We start from the raw sequence: 14,491 nt of genomic DNA, 5'->3' as shown, positions 1-14,491 counted from the left end.
ACCATTTGCAGGTGAAAATACCAGGTGGTTTCTGAAGCAAAAGGCCACATGTACTCTCAAAAACCATGCCAGCTACAGAATTCTTATGTCAAGAAGAGAACTAGCCAGGGCACCCAAACATGCCACATTACTAGCAATAGCAGACCCTACTTACTTTGCTATGTGTTGATATTTAAATCCTTATTGTCATGCCCAGTCACTCACTAGTGATCTTTCTCTGTATGACATCTACCACCTGACAGCCCCTGAAGTGCTGTCCCTTCGTAAACACATGCGACCAAGAAGCTTCTTTGGAAAGTTGTGATATTTAGGAGAACCTGCAACTATAGAAAGCAAAACCAGCAGAGTGAGGCCCCTCCTGGCCTTCTCCTTAACTCCACTGCTGCCCTTGGCATTGTCCCTGGAACCTGCAGACCAGAGAGCAAACCCTTTCACCATCTCACTATCAAACGGGCACTTCCTCCCCCAGGAGCTCTGGGCTGCTGGAAGGCTCCTGCCATTCTTACAGTGTCCAGATGTGTCCTCTGGTGTTTGGCGCGGTCACTGGAGTTACTGAACGCCTTCTGGCAGCCCGGATGCTGGCACAGGTACGGCTTCTCACCCGTGTGGCTCCGCAAGTGAATCTTGAGATTTTCGAGCCTTGAGAAGGCTTTTTTGCAACCTTCAAACTGCAAAAAGAAAAGGAAAACAATTTTTTGTTGTTGTTGAGGAGGACCTTGAATGCCTGAGTCTGGGGGAGCGGAAAAAGACCTTAGTTTCCACTTAGCCTCAAATAATAAAAGAAAAACCAAACAGGAAAGAGTAGGACTTCTAAAAATAGCCACATGTTTATGTGAACTGCATTTTTTCCACCGAATATACATGGCACTTTCCATACCAGATTTGAATCCCAAATTGATTTCTGTGATTACTTATGTCAGAGAAAATTCTCTGTGAGCCATCTGGCTTGGTTAATGAAAATACAGTAATGTGTGCCTTAACAATTTATTAAAAATTAACACACTTTTCCATTTCCAAATCGGTCTCAATTGAAGGAAACAGGAAGGAAGAAACTTTTTGACAACTAATAAACTAACAAGAAAAATCAGAATGATGTGTGAGAAAAAAAGAGAATTGAAGATCCAAGAGTCTGGGATGAAAAGGCTTGTATCCACTGGATCAATATGATCAGACATTTTCTTAACTCTATTTGTAGAGGTTTTTCAACTCCCAATAGAATGACCATGTTAACATTTTGAGCAACATCAAATCTAATGTGATAAAGTTTTTAAAAGGAACTAGAAGACAGATGATTCATTTATCACGAAATCATTTTCCAAATAAAGTAACACTTTAATTTTTTCCATTTTTTAGAAATTTTGTTATCTAATTCATGAAGAGAACTGGAAAGAAAAGACTGAAGATTTCAATGAATGCATATTTGGTTTGTCGATAGTATTTATTGACAATAACATCTACTTAATGTCTTCTTTGGGCCAAATATCAGCTACTATGATAGGGTCAAAGTGATTCCGATCCTTGAAGTGATAAGCAAAAGAAGACAATATGTTAGAGAAAGCCTACGAATGAAGCACAAGAGAGATGGGGATTTCTTTTTTTAACTTCTCTTTGGTGCTAAGCCCCCGAATACTTGTTACTTGGACAATTTTAACCCCATTTGAGATATCACTGAAAGGGAAATTTAGAAGCCTATAGAACAAAGCAAATATACTGAAAGCAACCAAGAAACCTCACTTCTTAGTCTGGGGAGGGAAAGAACAGAATTAGGTGAAGAAAGGTGAATTAGAGACAGCGCCCACTGAAACTTAGCAGGTAGAACAACCTAGCAGCGAAAAATTTTACAAAACTCCTTGGTTCTCTTACTTACTAAAATAGAAGGGATCACCCAGAGCTGGTCCTGGCTATTGAAATTTTCATTTTTAAGTAAAGGATGAACTAAGTAGAAAAAACAATCAAACATGTCATAATTCCATCTATTTAAGTTGTCCAGATTTTGCATGGTAGAGTATTTTAAGAAATTTATGAAAGTTGCACTTATTTTTGATTGAGAGTTATACATGTTTCACAGACATATGTTGGTTTATTTCAATTTTGATATTTTGCTTAAAATAATTTTGGTGTTTTCCTGATTTCTATTTCACATAAAATAAATTTAGCCTGAACACAAGATGAATGCTGAGGAAGCCAACTATGTTCTTCACAGAGTGAAAGGCATATATAAGGCCATGTTGCTGGAAGGAAAGGGAGTTAAGGGGCTTCTTTCTGCAGGTTTCCAAGGGGTGTCAAGTCTGAGGAGAAAGGAGCTCAAAATTAACCCAGATCACAGCTAAGAGGCCTCTGACGATCAAAGCTGTTTTTAAGGTTCTCTCTGAATGACCACTCAGAACAAACTCCTGGAGCTCGGTTTGTTTTACTTGGAATCACCTGATGGACCACACTTAGGTCTGAAATGAGCTTGTGGTTTTGGACATGCCATGCCTGTAGCTGGGTTCCTAGCAAGGCTCTTTTGTAGGGTCATTTCCAGTCTGGGGCCAGATCCAAGGGTGCATACTCAGACCTTTTCACAGTGGCCTCAGATCTTGGTCAGAGAGAACGTGGCATTGCTTCACCACCAGCATGGGAATGCAGAACTGTTTTTGAATAGATTAATGAAGTTTCTTCTGAGTATCAGATATAATAAGACCCTTAGTTCTACCACAGAGTGATGAGAGGAATCCAGGACATATCCTGGATCAGTTCAAACTGTCCATGTGATTGGCCATGACTGTGGGCAGACTAGCCTTTCCAAGGTCTCTTCATGACGCCTCCGCTTAGATGTCCAGTTAAAATTCAGCCAATTGATATTATCACTATTAACAGAAGCAAGAATCAAGGACCAAAGAGCTGGCTGCACACAATCCAAGTGAACCTGTGAAAAATGAACTATTTCATCTACACACATCCTGACCATGTCTAAATAGCAAGGAGCAGGGGAAACAGGAGCACTTAGACTGGAAAGGACAACAAAATGATGATCTGAAAAATAATGCGAGTCAAGCTGATTTCAGAAGTTTCCTCTGGAACAAGAAAGTGCCGAAGACAACAGAGCAGCATCACAGTATTGCCAGGAGCAAGATGAAGAGTGAAGGGTTTGACCTCAATGAGTTGTGTGAATGAGGGTAGGAGAGGACAATTTTGTGTATGCAAGGGTTCATGATACACACTGACCACTCATTCTTCTTGAAGAAATTCACTTGCAGAAAACCATGAACTCCAACTCAGTCAAGTGAAATCAGGTTCTAAAGGATTGACACATGGCTTGGAGGGGGGCCTAGCACCCAACGCATCTCAGGAGTGTAGAGGGCACCACACTTGAATGAACTTGTCACACTGACGGTTCTGCAAGGAGAGGAAGGAGGTGTTCCTTTCTATAATGGCATCTGGATGGAGCTTGAAAGCAAACAATTTTATAATGAATCATTATCATTCATTATGGGAATAACCCTATAATTCAGCACAAGAATTTCCTCTCCCTCAGGCAGTTTTAGCCCTAGATTTATAAGTTCAATTAAATGCTAATACATTAAAAATAAACTAACACTTAGGTAGGTTTACAAAAGATTGTTACAAAATACACCACAAGTGGATTCTTTGGGTGTTTGGGCAAATAGATGGCTTTTATCCTTCTTATGTTTTTCATGTTTTCCGAAGCTTTAACGAGTGTATCTTGCCTTGTAAATGTAAATTGCTTGGCAAAGCAAGGACCTTTAACAGTGTTTCCTTGGTTGGGTCAGAGGCTTTCTCACTGAGGCTCCTACAGTGGCAGATCCATTCTGAGATCTAATGTCCAAAGTGTCAACTGACCACTCCCTCTGTCACTGCCCAACCAATTGCTACATAAAATGAAGACACATACCCCTTGGTCTTTTTGCAGTTATCTAATAACAACTGTCAACAGTACCACAGTGCTTGTGCTAGAGCATCTTTATTTTATTTAATAATGACCCAAAACACAAGAGCAGCGATACTGGCAATTTGGTACACCAAGAAGAAGCTATAAAACACTTCCTATAAGTTAAAACATAAAGGTTCTCAACTTATAAGAAAAAAAAATATACACTGAGGTGGCTAAGACTACAGTATAGTAAGATATTTTGAGAGAACATTCACAGTATATTGTTATAATTGCCCTACTTCATTATAAGTCAATGTTGCTAATCTCTTCCTGTGTCTACTCTGTAAATCCAGCTTTATCATAGGTATGTAAAGAAATAAAGTATATGTGTGTACAGGGTTTGGTCCTATCTGCAGTTTCAGGTATCACTGTGGGCCTTGGAATATGTCTCCCATGAATCAGAGGGCAGCTACTATAAATGTGTTGCAGAATTCACCCATTTCTAATGCATACAAGAATTTTGTGGTCTAGCATTGGCACAACCATCGTAGGGCTGAGAACTAACACCTCCCAAAGGGAAAAAAATTCCAGAATGCCAGTCTTACTAGAGACTCCCGGTGATGAGAAACCTTTTATCTGCCAATGGCCATTTGGATTTTTTTTAACAATTTTTTTTTCATTTATTAAACTTTTATTTAATGAATACAAATTTCCAAAGTACAGGTTATGGGTTACAATGGTTTCCCCCCTCCCATAACTTCCCTCCCGCCCGCAACCCTCCCCTTTCCCGCTCCCTCTCCCCTTCCATTCACATCAAGATTCATTTTCAATTCTCTTTATATACAGAAGATCAGTTTAGTATATATTAGGTAAAGATTTCAACAGTTTGCCCCATATAGCAACACAAAGTGAAAAAACTACCGTTGGAGTACTAGTTATAGCATTAAATAACAGTGTACAGCACATTAAAGACAGAGATCCTACATAATATTTTTTTTAAAATTAATTAATTTTCTATGCCATTTCCAATTTAACACCAGGTTTTTTTTTTCATTTCCAATTATCTTTATATACAGAAGATCAATTCAGTATATAATTAGTAAAGACCTCATCAGTTTGTACCCACACAGAAACACAAAGTATAAAAATACTGTTTCAGTACTAGTTATAGCATCACTGCACATTAGACAACACATTAAGGACAGATCCCACATGGGGTGTAAGTACACAGTGACTCCTGTTGTTGACTTAACAATTTGACACTCTTGTTCATGGCGTCAGTAATCTCCCTAGGCTCTATTCATGAGTTGTCAGGGCTATGGAAGCCTTTAGAGTTCGCTGACTTTGATCTTATTCCAATAGGGTCATAGTCAAAGTGGAAGTTCTCTCCTCCCTTCGGAGAAAGGTACCTCCTTCTTTGATGGCCCCGTTCTTTCCACTGGGATCTCACTCACAGAGATCTTTCATTTAGGTCTTTTTTTTTTTCCATGGTATCTTGGCTTTCCATGCCTACAATACTCTCATGGGCTCTTCAGCCAGATCCGAATGCCTTAAGGGCTGATTCTGAGACCAGAGTGTTGTTTAGGACATCTGCCATTCTATGAGTCTGCTGTGTATCCCGCTTCCCACGTTGGATCCTTCTCTCCCTTTTTGATTCTATCAGTTATTATTAGCAGACACTTGTCTTGTTTGTGTGATCCCTTTGACTCTTAGACCTATCGGAGCCACATTTGGATTTTTTTTTAAAGATTTACTTATTTATTTGAAAGGCATAATTACAGAGAGAAGAAGAGAGACACATACACACACACACACACACACGGGGGTGGGGGAGAGGGAGAGAGAGGGAAATGGCACAAGCCAGGAGCCAGGAGCTTCTTCCAGGTCTTCTACATGGGTGCAGGGGCCCAAGCACTTGGGCCATCTTCTACTGCTTTCCCAGGTCACCAGCAGTGAGCTGGATCAGAAGTGGGGCAGCTGGGACTGGAAGTAGCGCTCATATGGGATGCTGGTGTGGCAGGCTGTTGCCTAATCCACCATACCATAGCGCCGGGGCCCCCATTTGCATATTTATAAGATCATTCATTGGCCATACATAATGATCAACTTAAACATTAGCCTGCTACATATCCAGATCTAATGAATTTTGAGTTCCACCAGTGGTTGTCTTGGCAGGGCCAGAACAAATGATTGCGCATGGATTAGACATTCTCCTCCCCTGTTAAATCCTCCACTTCTTAATCTGCTGTCCAACAGATGCCCACCTCAAAACAGGTATGCCCATAAGTCCTCCCAGGGCCTCCTGACCTACAAAACGTCCCACATTTCTACTGCCCATTATGTTCCTTCATTGAGAAAAAGCACTGAGGGGGAACCATCGTTTTCCATCTGCTCGTTTCAGTAGCTTTACAGACGAGTAGGAGAACAGTGCATGAAACTGTCAGTGACAGAACTTTAAGTCCCTTGGGTTTTGAAAATACTGCACTGCATGAAGCCTCACTCAGAAAAATCTCTTTAACTCTGAGGCTGTTTTCAAGTAACAAACTTTAATTAGGAATTCTAAGTTGCCTCAAACCTAAAGGACCTTAGCTTGCACCACTTTGTTAAACTAGAGGATTATTTCATATTTAAAGAATCACAACTGGACTATAATCACCATCTATATATATTGGCTTGATTACGGATTGCTGACATTAAGTGGCATTAAGATGACCTTTGAGATATTACTTTCCCTTTCTATTAGAAGCTTTTGTGTAAGGTTCTAAAAATGAAAGGCTCATTAGGCACCATTAAAATGGGATTTAATCCGTGTGTGTAACCAATAATCAAGCAGAGGACTGCTCCCTCCCCTCAGCAGCTACGGAGAGTGCTGAGAAATACTGTTTGTATTCAAAGCAGTAATAACAGCAAACCTTTCCTGATCAGGTTTCTATACCATCATTAACGTCAACAGAACCCAAACAGAAAAGAGTCTATGATGCTGGACGCCCTCTTACAAAATATACATCTGATTTCAGTTAAGGCTCAGAATGGATGACCGTTGGAGATTTACACTTTTACAATTTCATCAGTCAAGACTAATTAATCCCATTAGTGATGGCTGGCACTGTGACACCCAGCAGGCACTGAGGGGTGAACTGCATGCCAGTTTGCTTCTCCACATATAGCCCAAAGACAACAGAGATGAAAGGCACTGGTGGAAAGGTAAGCAGATATTTCTAATGCTTGGATACAGTTGAGGTGACTTCCACAATAACTCCAAGAGTTCAAGTCCGCTTGAATCAAGTATATACCTTCAAAATATGTAAATGAAATTACTTCTCCCACGACCCAGAAAGAGATGGCCAAAGCAGCAGCTGAGATCACCCTACACATCTCAGAAGACGTGAGAAATGGGACACAGGCATCCAGCTAGCACTGAGTTCTGGAACATTGCTTCTAGAGCAGTGCTTGTACCTCAGTGTGACATGGGCAGGGTGCTGGAGGAGGCGTCTGGTTAAAATGAAGATTCTGATTCAGTAGATCCAAGGTGAAATTCTGCTTTTCTTACAATCTTACTTACAGGTGATGCTTCCAAATGTAGAAAGTGCACAGACGATAAATAATTTGAGAAGCAAGGTTCTGGGGATGATGAACTGAACCTCATGTTGAAAATTTAGTTTGGTGGGGTTTAAAGAAGAAATCACATACACAAAAGGACTAGAGGGGAAAAAAGAATGAAGAACAGGCTTGCCTTGGATGAATCAAGCTTTGTCTGTAATATCCAATTTTAAATTTCAGGTTGTGGAAATAAGAGAAGAAAAACAGAAAAGTCAAAAAGCAACAACAACAACAAAAAGACAGAGGTGCACAACGGGAAGCAGCAGGAGCACACTGCACACCTGATGGTGTTTCTCCTTCAGCTGACTCTGCATTTTGACAAATGGCACACCGCACGTCCTTCTGGTTTCTGTTTCCAGTGCCTTCCAATTAGTACTGGGTGCTCCAGCAGATCTAAATATTTACCACATCTGTTTGTAGAAAGTGTTACACAAAGGGAAAAAAGAAAAGAGTTCACACGTTTTGAGGTATAACCAAGGTATCTGGGTCACAACTCTGCCACACTGGCTGATACAGATATTCCTCCTGCTCCTTGTTCCGTTCAGACTGCTGGCTCCACAGAGAGCACAGAGCACATGCCTCCACGTGTCCTGGCTTTGGGATTTTACTCCGGTTTGCAATGGAGCCCTCCTCTTGCCCATCACAGAATATTATATCCAGGAATTCTGAGTGTGCCAACACATTTCAAAGGTTCCATCTGTTTTCATAACTTCCAAAGGTTCTATGCTGAATAATATAGGCTGAATAATGGCCTTGTTGAAAAATTATTTCAAGTCATGGTAGGCTTCTCTTTTTGGTAAAGTTGGAAGTGCTCTTCACTTCAGGGAAAGCAATGCAACTCTGAGTTTCCCAAACTTCCTTGCACTTGCATTTCCTCCAACTGTCTTCAAAGTTTCCCTGCCCATGGTTTTGGCTGGGGCAGCTGGAGCAGAGAAGAGGCTATGACACTTTGGCCTCAATACGTCAACCAATTTAGTGCATGCCACTCATCTGGCCTTCTGAAGTGGCCTGCAATCCTCGTTTATCCAGATTTGCTGGAACTAGTAAAAGTTTTGTAGAATTAATATAAAACCCTTTCCATAATGTTTTCCTAAACTGTCATAAAGAGATTCCGGTTACTATGTTTTTCTTTGTTATTCTGGTATACAAAATGAATCTATTAACTGACTCATAAATACAACTTCCTGGCTTGTTGTGCTGCTTGTTTCTGATCAGTAAGAAATCTGGATAAACAAAGGTTACCTAAATGGGCAGTACATATGTGTTTCTTCTTGGTTCAGGCAATTCATTGCTTTTTAACACTGTGGGTCACGGGTAGCAGCTGATCCTTAAAAGGGAACTCTAAATGAAGTGGTAAAACAAATGAGGGTTCAACTTATAAAAAGGCAAATGGAAAAAACTGTTTTCGAGAAGCCACATGACAATGCAGAGAGGAATATGTTATTTCGAGGCCAACATGTAAACCGCATTAAATTTTTTATGGAAATTATCAAGTGTCTGGTTTATAACAATTGAGAAGACCTGGGACAAATAGAACTTCATCACGGGCATTATATTCACAACTGGAAAAAGGACACTCCTCAGTGCAGCACTGATATTTCAGACGTATCACGTGGTCCTCTCCAGCTACTCAGCAAATATAAGGGACCATATATTATTCATGTTGTATCAATACAACACCAGAAAACTACAATTCCAAGCCAATACAATTTCTGTGAGGGGGTAAATAAAGAAAAACTGGTTGTCAGGGGATTGTGTAAACACAGAAGTAAGTTTTTGTTGTTGTTTATCAGCATTGATTTCATGCAATCTGCGAGTACACATCCACGTGTACGGGGCGTCAGACCATGATAAACACACTTGGATTACAAGCCAGAAGCACAAATACATTTTATGGCTTTGTTATTAGTTCTACATAAGCATTACTAAAAACGATCAAATTATTTCATTTCTGTGTATCTCTGCTTGTGACCATCACAGAGCCAGGCATCATTCCCTATATATGTACTTGCATATGCACAAAACTTCCGTGAAACATACAGAAGGCACACAAATATAGGCACCAGTCAGGCACATTACTAATCTGTATTAAAGCCAAGAACTCTTTCATATTTTGAAAACACAAGTTAATTTTCCAAATGACCAATTCTCTGTTCCATTAGTGGACTGAGTCCATACTGGTTGTTTGCCTATGTGGATGACACAAAAGAAACACCAGGCTCAGGCCTCCCTTTCCTGCATTCGCAGTGCATTTCGGGAGACAGACATATATCCAGAGCAAACCTGCAGGCCGGCAACACCTCCTCTACTGGTTTCTGTACACTAAAGTCCAGGTGAACATTGGGCAGGTAAGAAAACTGAGAGGCTGAGGAATGGGCTTTCGGGTTTTAGGCAAAATACATATTTTTGCATATTCTTGTTAATTTCACATTTTCCAAAACATTAACTTCTATGAAAGGTCTGCTAAGAAATAGACAAGAATATGCAAAAAACATGTGTTTTTTATATTTCCAACTTGCGGAAGATGGGGACTGATGAAGACAAAGAGAAAGTGGAGATGGGCGGCACCGTGGCTTAACAGGCTAATCCTCCGCCTTGCAGCGCTGGCACACCGGGTTCTAGTCCTGGTTAGGGCGCCAGATTCTATCCTGGTTGCCCCTCTTCTGGGCCAGCTCTCTGCTATGGCCCGGGAATGCAGTGGAGGATGGCCCAGGTCCTTGGGCCCTGCACCCGCATGGGGGACCGGAAGAGGCACCTGGCTCCTGGCTTTGGATCAGTGCAATGAGCCGGCTGCGGTGGCCATTGGAGGGTGAACCAACGGCAAAGGGGAAGACCTTTCTTTCTGTCTCTCTCTCTCTCACTATCCACTCTGTCAAAAAAAAAAAAAAAAAAAGTGGAGAAAACAGAAAGGAGACTGCAGGTGAAAGATGGGACACAAGCAGAAGAAAGCACAAGGGGGCCCCGAGCTTAGCACCAACCTGCTCACACCTTTCCCCTCTCCTCTGTCCTCCCATCCCTCCCACCTGGGCTCCAGTCTAGCCCAGCTACAACTTCATGATGCAACCTGCTCCTTTACGCCTGGTGCCTTCGCATGTGCTACCCCTGCTGCCTGGTAACATCCAACTGCCCCATTAGTTTGGCAGCACCTCCTCCAGGAAGCCGCTCTTTAGGCTTTCACTACCAGGCACATTGGATCAGCTGCCTCACTCGCCTGTCACGCATTGCCTGTGTCCTCGCGAGCCTGTGGAGGTACATGGATTGGATGGTTTGTCTTCCCCATGAGCCTGTGAGCTTTGTGAGGACAAGGAACTAGGTCTTATTAATCTTTTTATTGCCAGCACTAGGCACAGGGCTTGGCATATACTCAAGCAATCGTAGATCATTTGCTAAACAAATGCTAAACAAAATGGAAAGAATGAACTCTTTGTAAGAAAGTATATTGATTTCCTAGACTTCCTGTGTGGTAAGCTCATCAAGGCCTTTTAATTAGGTAGGGCTAGCAACTACTCATGATGGCATCAAAAGGTCAACCTCGAGAAAGCCATAAAATGCATCCCTGGGTTTAAGATGCTGGATTTTCGCATCCTATAGGACTACTGTAAAGTGTATATGTAATTATTTTAATATCTAAGCATGTGGGGAAAAACACTAATAACAATGGCTGTACTTTTTTTGTGGAAGTGAGCATTAACTTCTTTGTTGATGTTCTGAGAAATGCATAGCAATACCGATGAAAGGAGCTGTTTTTCTGCCACACCCATTTCCAAATTTGAGCTAACCATTCACAGATCCTTTGGAATGTGATGTTAGCAATAACTGAAGGCACACAAAGATGTCCCTTCTTCATACATAAAGGAAAATAAACTGTCTTAAATTGCCCTTTAGAAGCTTAGCTAACACACTTTCAAATATGCCAGGAGAGAGCCTCTCCTCAAGAGTTTTTTTATGTAAAAAGATTCCTTGGGATCTTGCCCTGAGTTGCTCAGAGCCAAGTATCCCCGAAGAGGAGGGCAGCAATTTCCCATGACGCCATGCCTCTGTCAACCATCACCTCTGCACCAGAGGCAGACTCTGATCCCAGGTCCTAGGTTACAACTGCATTTAGCTACAGAGTTTCTGATCAGAGTACAAGGGCTGTAGCAAGACCTTGGTGCCACCTTCCCCACTGGCAGTGGACTTGCTACCCGGTAACCGTCTTTGATTGCAAAGATGAGAAATGCCACTGCTTGCCTTCAGTTTTATTAAGAATTGGCATGCTTGGTTTAACAGAGCTAAGCAATATATTTATTTACTATAGTGTTTCCCAAAACGATTGCTGAATTCTGTCATCTCTTGACTGAGAAACTGTTTGCGGGTTGCAACAGAATGTATGCTAACATACATACAGCAACACAAACCTCCAAGACAAACTGTTTAAGTCAATTTGCTTATCATATAGGCACATAGGTGCAAATATGTACATATGCACTTGTGGGTACAGCCTTGGGCACACACTTCAACACTTGCACACATATCCCACACAGATTCTGTAATAGATGTGTGTGTTTAAGATCTGTGTGCAGGGGTGTAGAAGCAAGCATGAATTTGCCAAGAGAGAAAAGGAAATTCACACACGAAGAGAATAATTTACCATAAATTGGCCTACAACTGAGTTTATTCCAAAAAACAGAGTGCAAGATGCCAAATTTTTAATGGCTCTTGCTATTCTAGATCTGGCCCTGACAAGCTTTGGAAAAGATGCAAGTGGGCAGGAAAGATGGGATTAAAAAATTATATCTTAAGCATTTTTACTTTCAAATGTAAAATTTCTACCACTGTAGCAGAGAGAAAGAGTGGCAGGGATATTTTCCTGACACTGCTTTTCTTAACAAAAAGCCATCGATTGCCATTACACATTGCTTAAATATCAATCTTCTTGCTAAAAGTCTTCTGCAACTGGTTGCTTAAAAATGAAGTAGAAATGAAAATAATGTAATTCAAAACCTTGCATTAACCCTGGTGGCTGGTTCAAAGGCGTGCTCTCAGCGAGGCTACACTGTGGTCCCACAGCCCTAGGACTGACAACGTTTCATGACAGCCCACATTGATTCAGCAATACCACTTGCTTGCTTCCAAAATGCATGACTTCCAGTTCCTTTCCTTTCAGGGCTGAGTTTTTCTGCAGGCCTTTCTCATCACAAGCCTAAATGGCACCTAGCAGGTGCTCAGAAAACCCTTCCTTTCTTCCACTTGCTCTTCTCCAACAGTGGGTTAATTTTAAGCCACTGTACCCCAAATCTGAATGCATCTCCTTCTTGGTTGTGGAGATAATGGCTCTCACACCTTGCTCTTTCTCCTAAATGCCCATGGTTTGTTCATGGGTATTAAGAAGCTGTAATTAAATCCATTAAGTCTTTCCAAAGATGATCTTTCAGGTTTTGAGGCCTATATTCAATCACTGTCATGTACACATTGAACTTTATTCTATAGAATTCTTAGGAAAATACTTTGGCCAAGAATTATAGCCCCAATCCTTCTGACTATTCTACTTAATGCAACTTTTATTCCTTCTCTCTGGAGCTAACTCCATTTATCATAAGAACAATAGATCAACATAAAATTCTACTTAAAACTGTAAAGCATTGGGGTGGATATGGATATTTTTATCACCTGAAACATTTTAAATTTCAGAAGAGTATTTGTCTAGTTATTTAGACTAGTTGGTCTTTGTGTTGAATTTTAACTACTATTGTTTCTATTAAAAGTAAAGAAATGAGTAAAATAAACAGGCTCCTAGATTTACTTCTTCCTTTGTTGTATTACTATCCTCATTTTATAAGTAAAGGGAATTGAAGCCCAGAGAATTTGAGGGTCTTACCAAAGTCACACAGCTGATAAGCAGACAACCTCAGCTAGATTCATGGCCTTCTGCTCGGTTAGTTAACAAGTATTCCCTCCATGCAACTCCAAGGTTAGGCGACTTGTCCGGCAGTTAAGGAGATAACAAAGAAACACATCTCGGAAGGGACCCAACTGTACTCTTTCTTATTTTCCTTTGCAGAATGAAACAATATTAGTAAATTAAATTCACAAAGGTCAACTACCCTAAATTATACCAATCATTTTCACAAAGTCTGTGTGCAGAGTGAAGCCATTAGCAGTGACTACAGAGGACTGTGAGCCGTATGTTCTTGGCATCATCTCCATTTTAACTAACTATAGTTCTCAAATTTAAAAAAATGTGGTGTGCATCTATGAGTCATGCAGAAGCATGGAACAGACTGCTGGGAAACAAATGCAAAATGAGACCCAGTATGCAAGAGTCAACTTGACAATTCTAGAAAGACCTCACGGTTGCAACATTCAGCCAAACAACAGCAAGAACTTTGCAGCAAGAACTCCTCTCATTTCACTGAACATAGATGGGTGGGAAACCACCACCAATTTACCATTAGTGTCAAAACAGGACCCTTCTGACATGCATACTTTGCAGAATCTTCTTCCAAAAGAACTATACTAATGGAGAAAAAGGTTTTAAGAAGTCCTCATGATCTAACAGGTACCTAATACATACTAGGTGCTCAATAATTTTTTAAACAAATTATTAACTGAATATTTGCCTAGATATTTATTGTAGCACTTCCAATTCCATTTGAGGCCAAAGTTCTCAGGAAAGAAAAAACCAGTTCATTTTACTATTTCTCATTGTGGAGCATAAGAATCCAACCAGCATCAGATCAGAAGAGATGGTGTTATCCACGGCTGAACTTGGCCTAAACCCCTCCTCTGAGCTCCAGGCCTTGCTGATTATTCTGTTTCTCTACATTGACAACCCATAGGCATCTCAAAGTAAGTATTCTAAGACTTAACAATGACCCTTTTCCCAAAACAGAACTTATACTCCCTGTTCTCTATATAACTAGCAGTGCACACACAGAGGCTGGAAGGAAGTCATTGTAGACAGCTCTCTCGCACACATTTACCTTTAGTTGCCAAGTCTTCAAGCATCTCTCAAACACAAATACTCCTCACGACGTT

General features: G+C 40.9%; 1 protein-coding gene across 5 annotated transcripts in view; it reads right to left on the bottom strand.

The window, feature by feature from the left end:
- Positions 1 to 14,491, bottom strand: part of GLIS3 (GLIS family zinc finger 3) — a 483,088-nt gene that overhangs the window by 113,201 nt on the left and 355,396 nt on the right. For all 5 annotated transcript variants that reach the window (XM_062208328.1, XM_062208326.1, XM_062208330.1 and 2 more), the window contains one exon: positions 507 to 668. In XM_062208328.1, the coding sequence (XP_062064312.1) occupies positions 507 to 668 (162 nt within the window). The remainder of the gene's footprint in view (positions 1 to 506; positions 669 to 14,491) is intronic.

Source organism: Lepus europaeus, chromosome 12 (assembly GCF_033115175.1).
Source record: "Lepus europaeus isolate LE1 chromosome 12, mLepTim1.pri, whole genome shotgun sequence".
Classification (NCBI taxonomy): domain Eukaryota; kingdom Metazoa; phylum Chordata; class Mammalia; order Lagomorpha; family Leporidae; genus Lepus; species Lepus europaeus.
The sequence above is the reverse complement of the archived record's forward strand: the minus strand, read 5'-3'. Positions and strand labels throughout refer to the sequence as shown.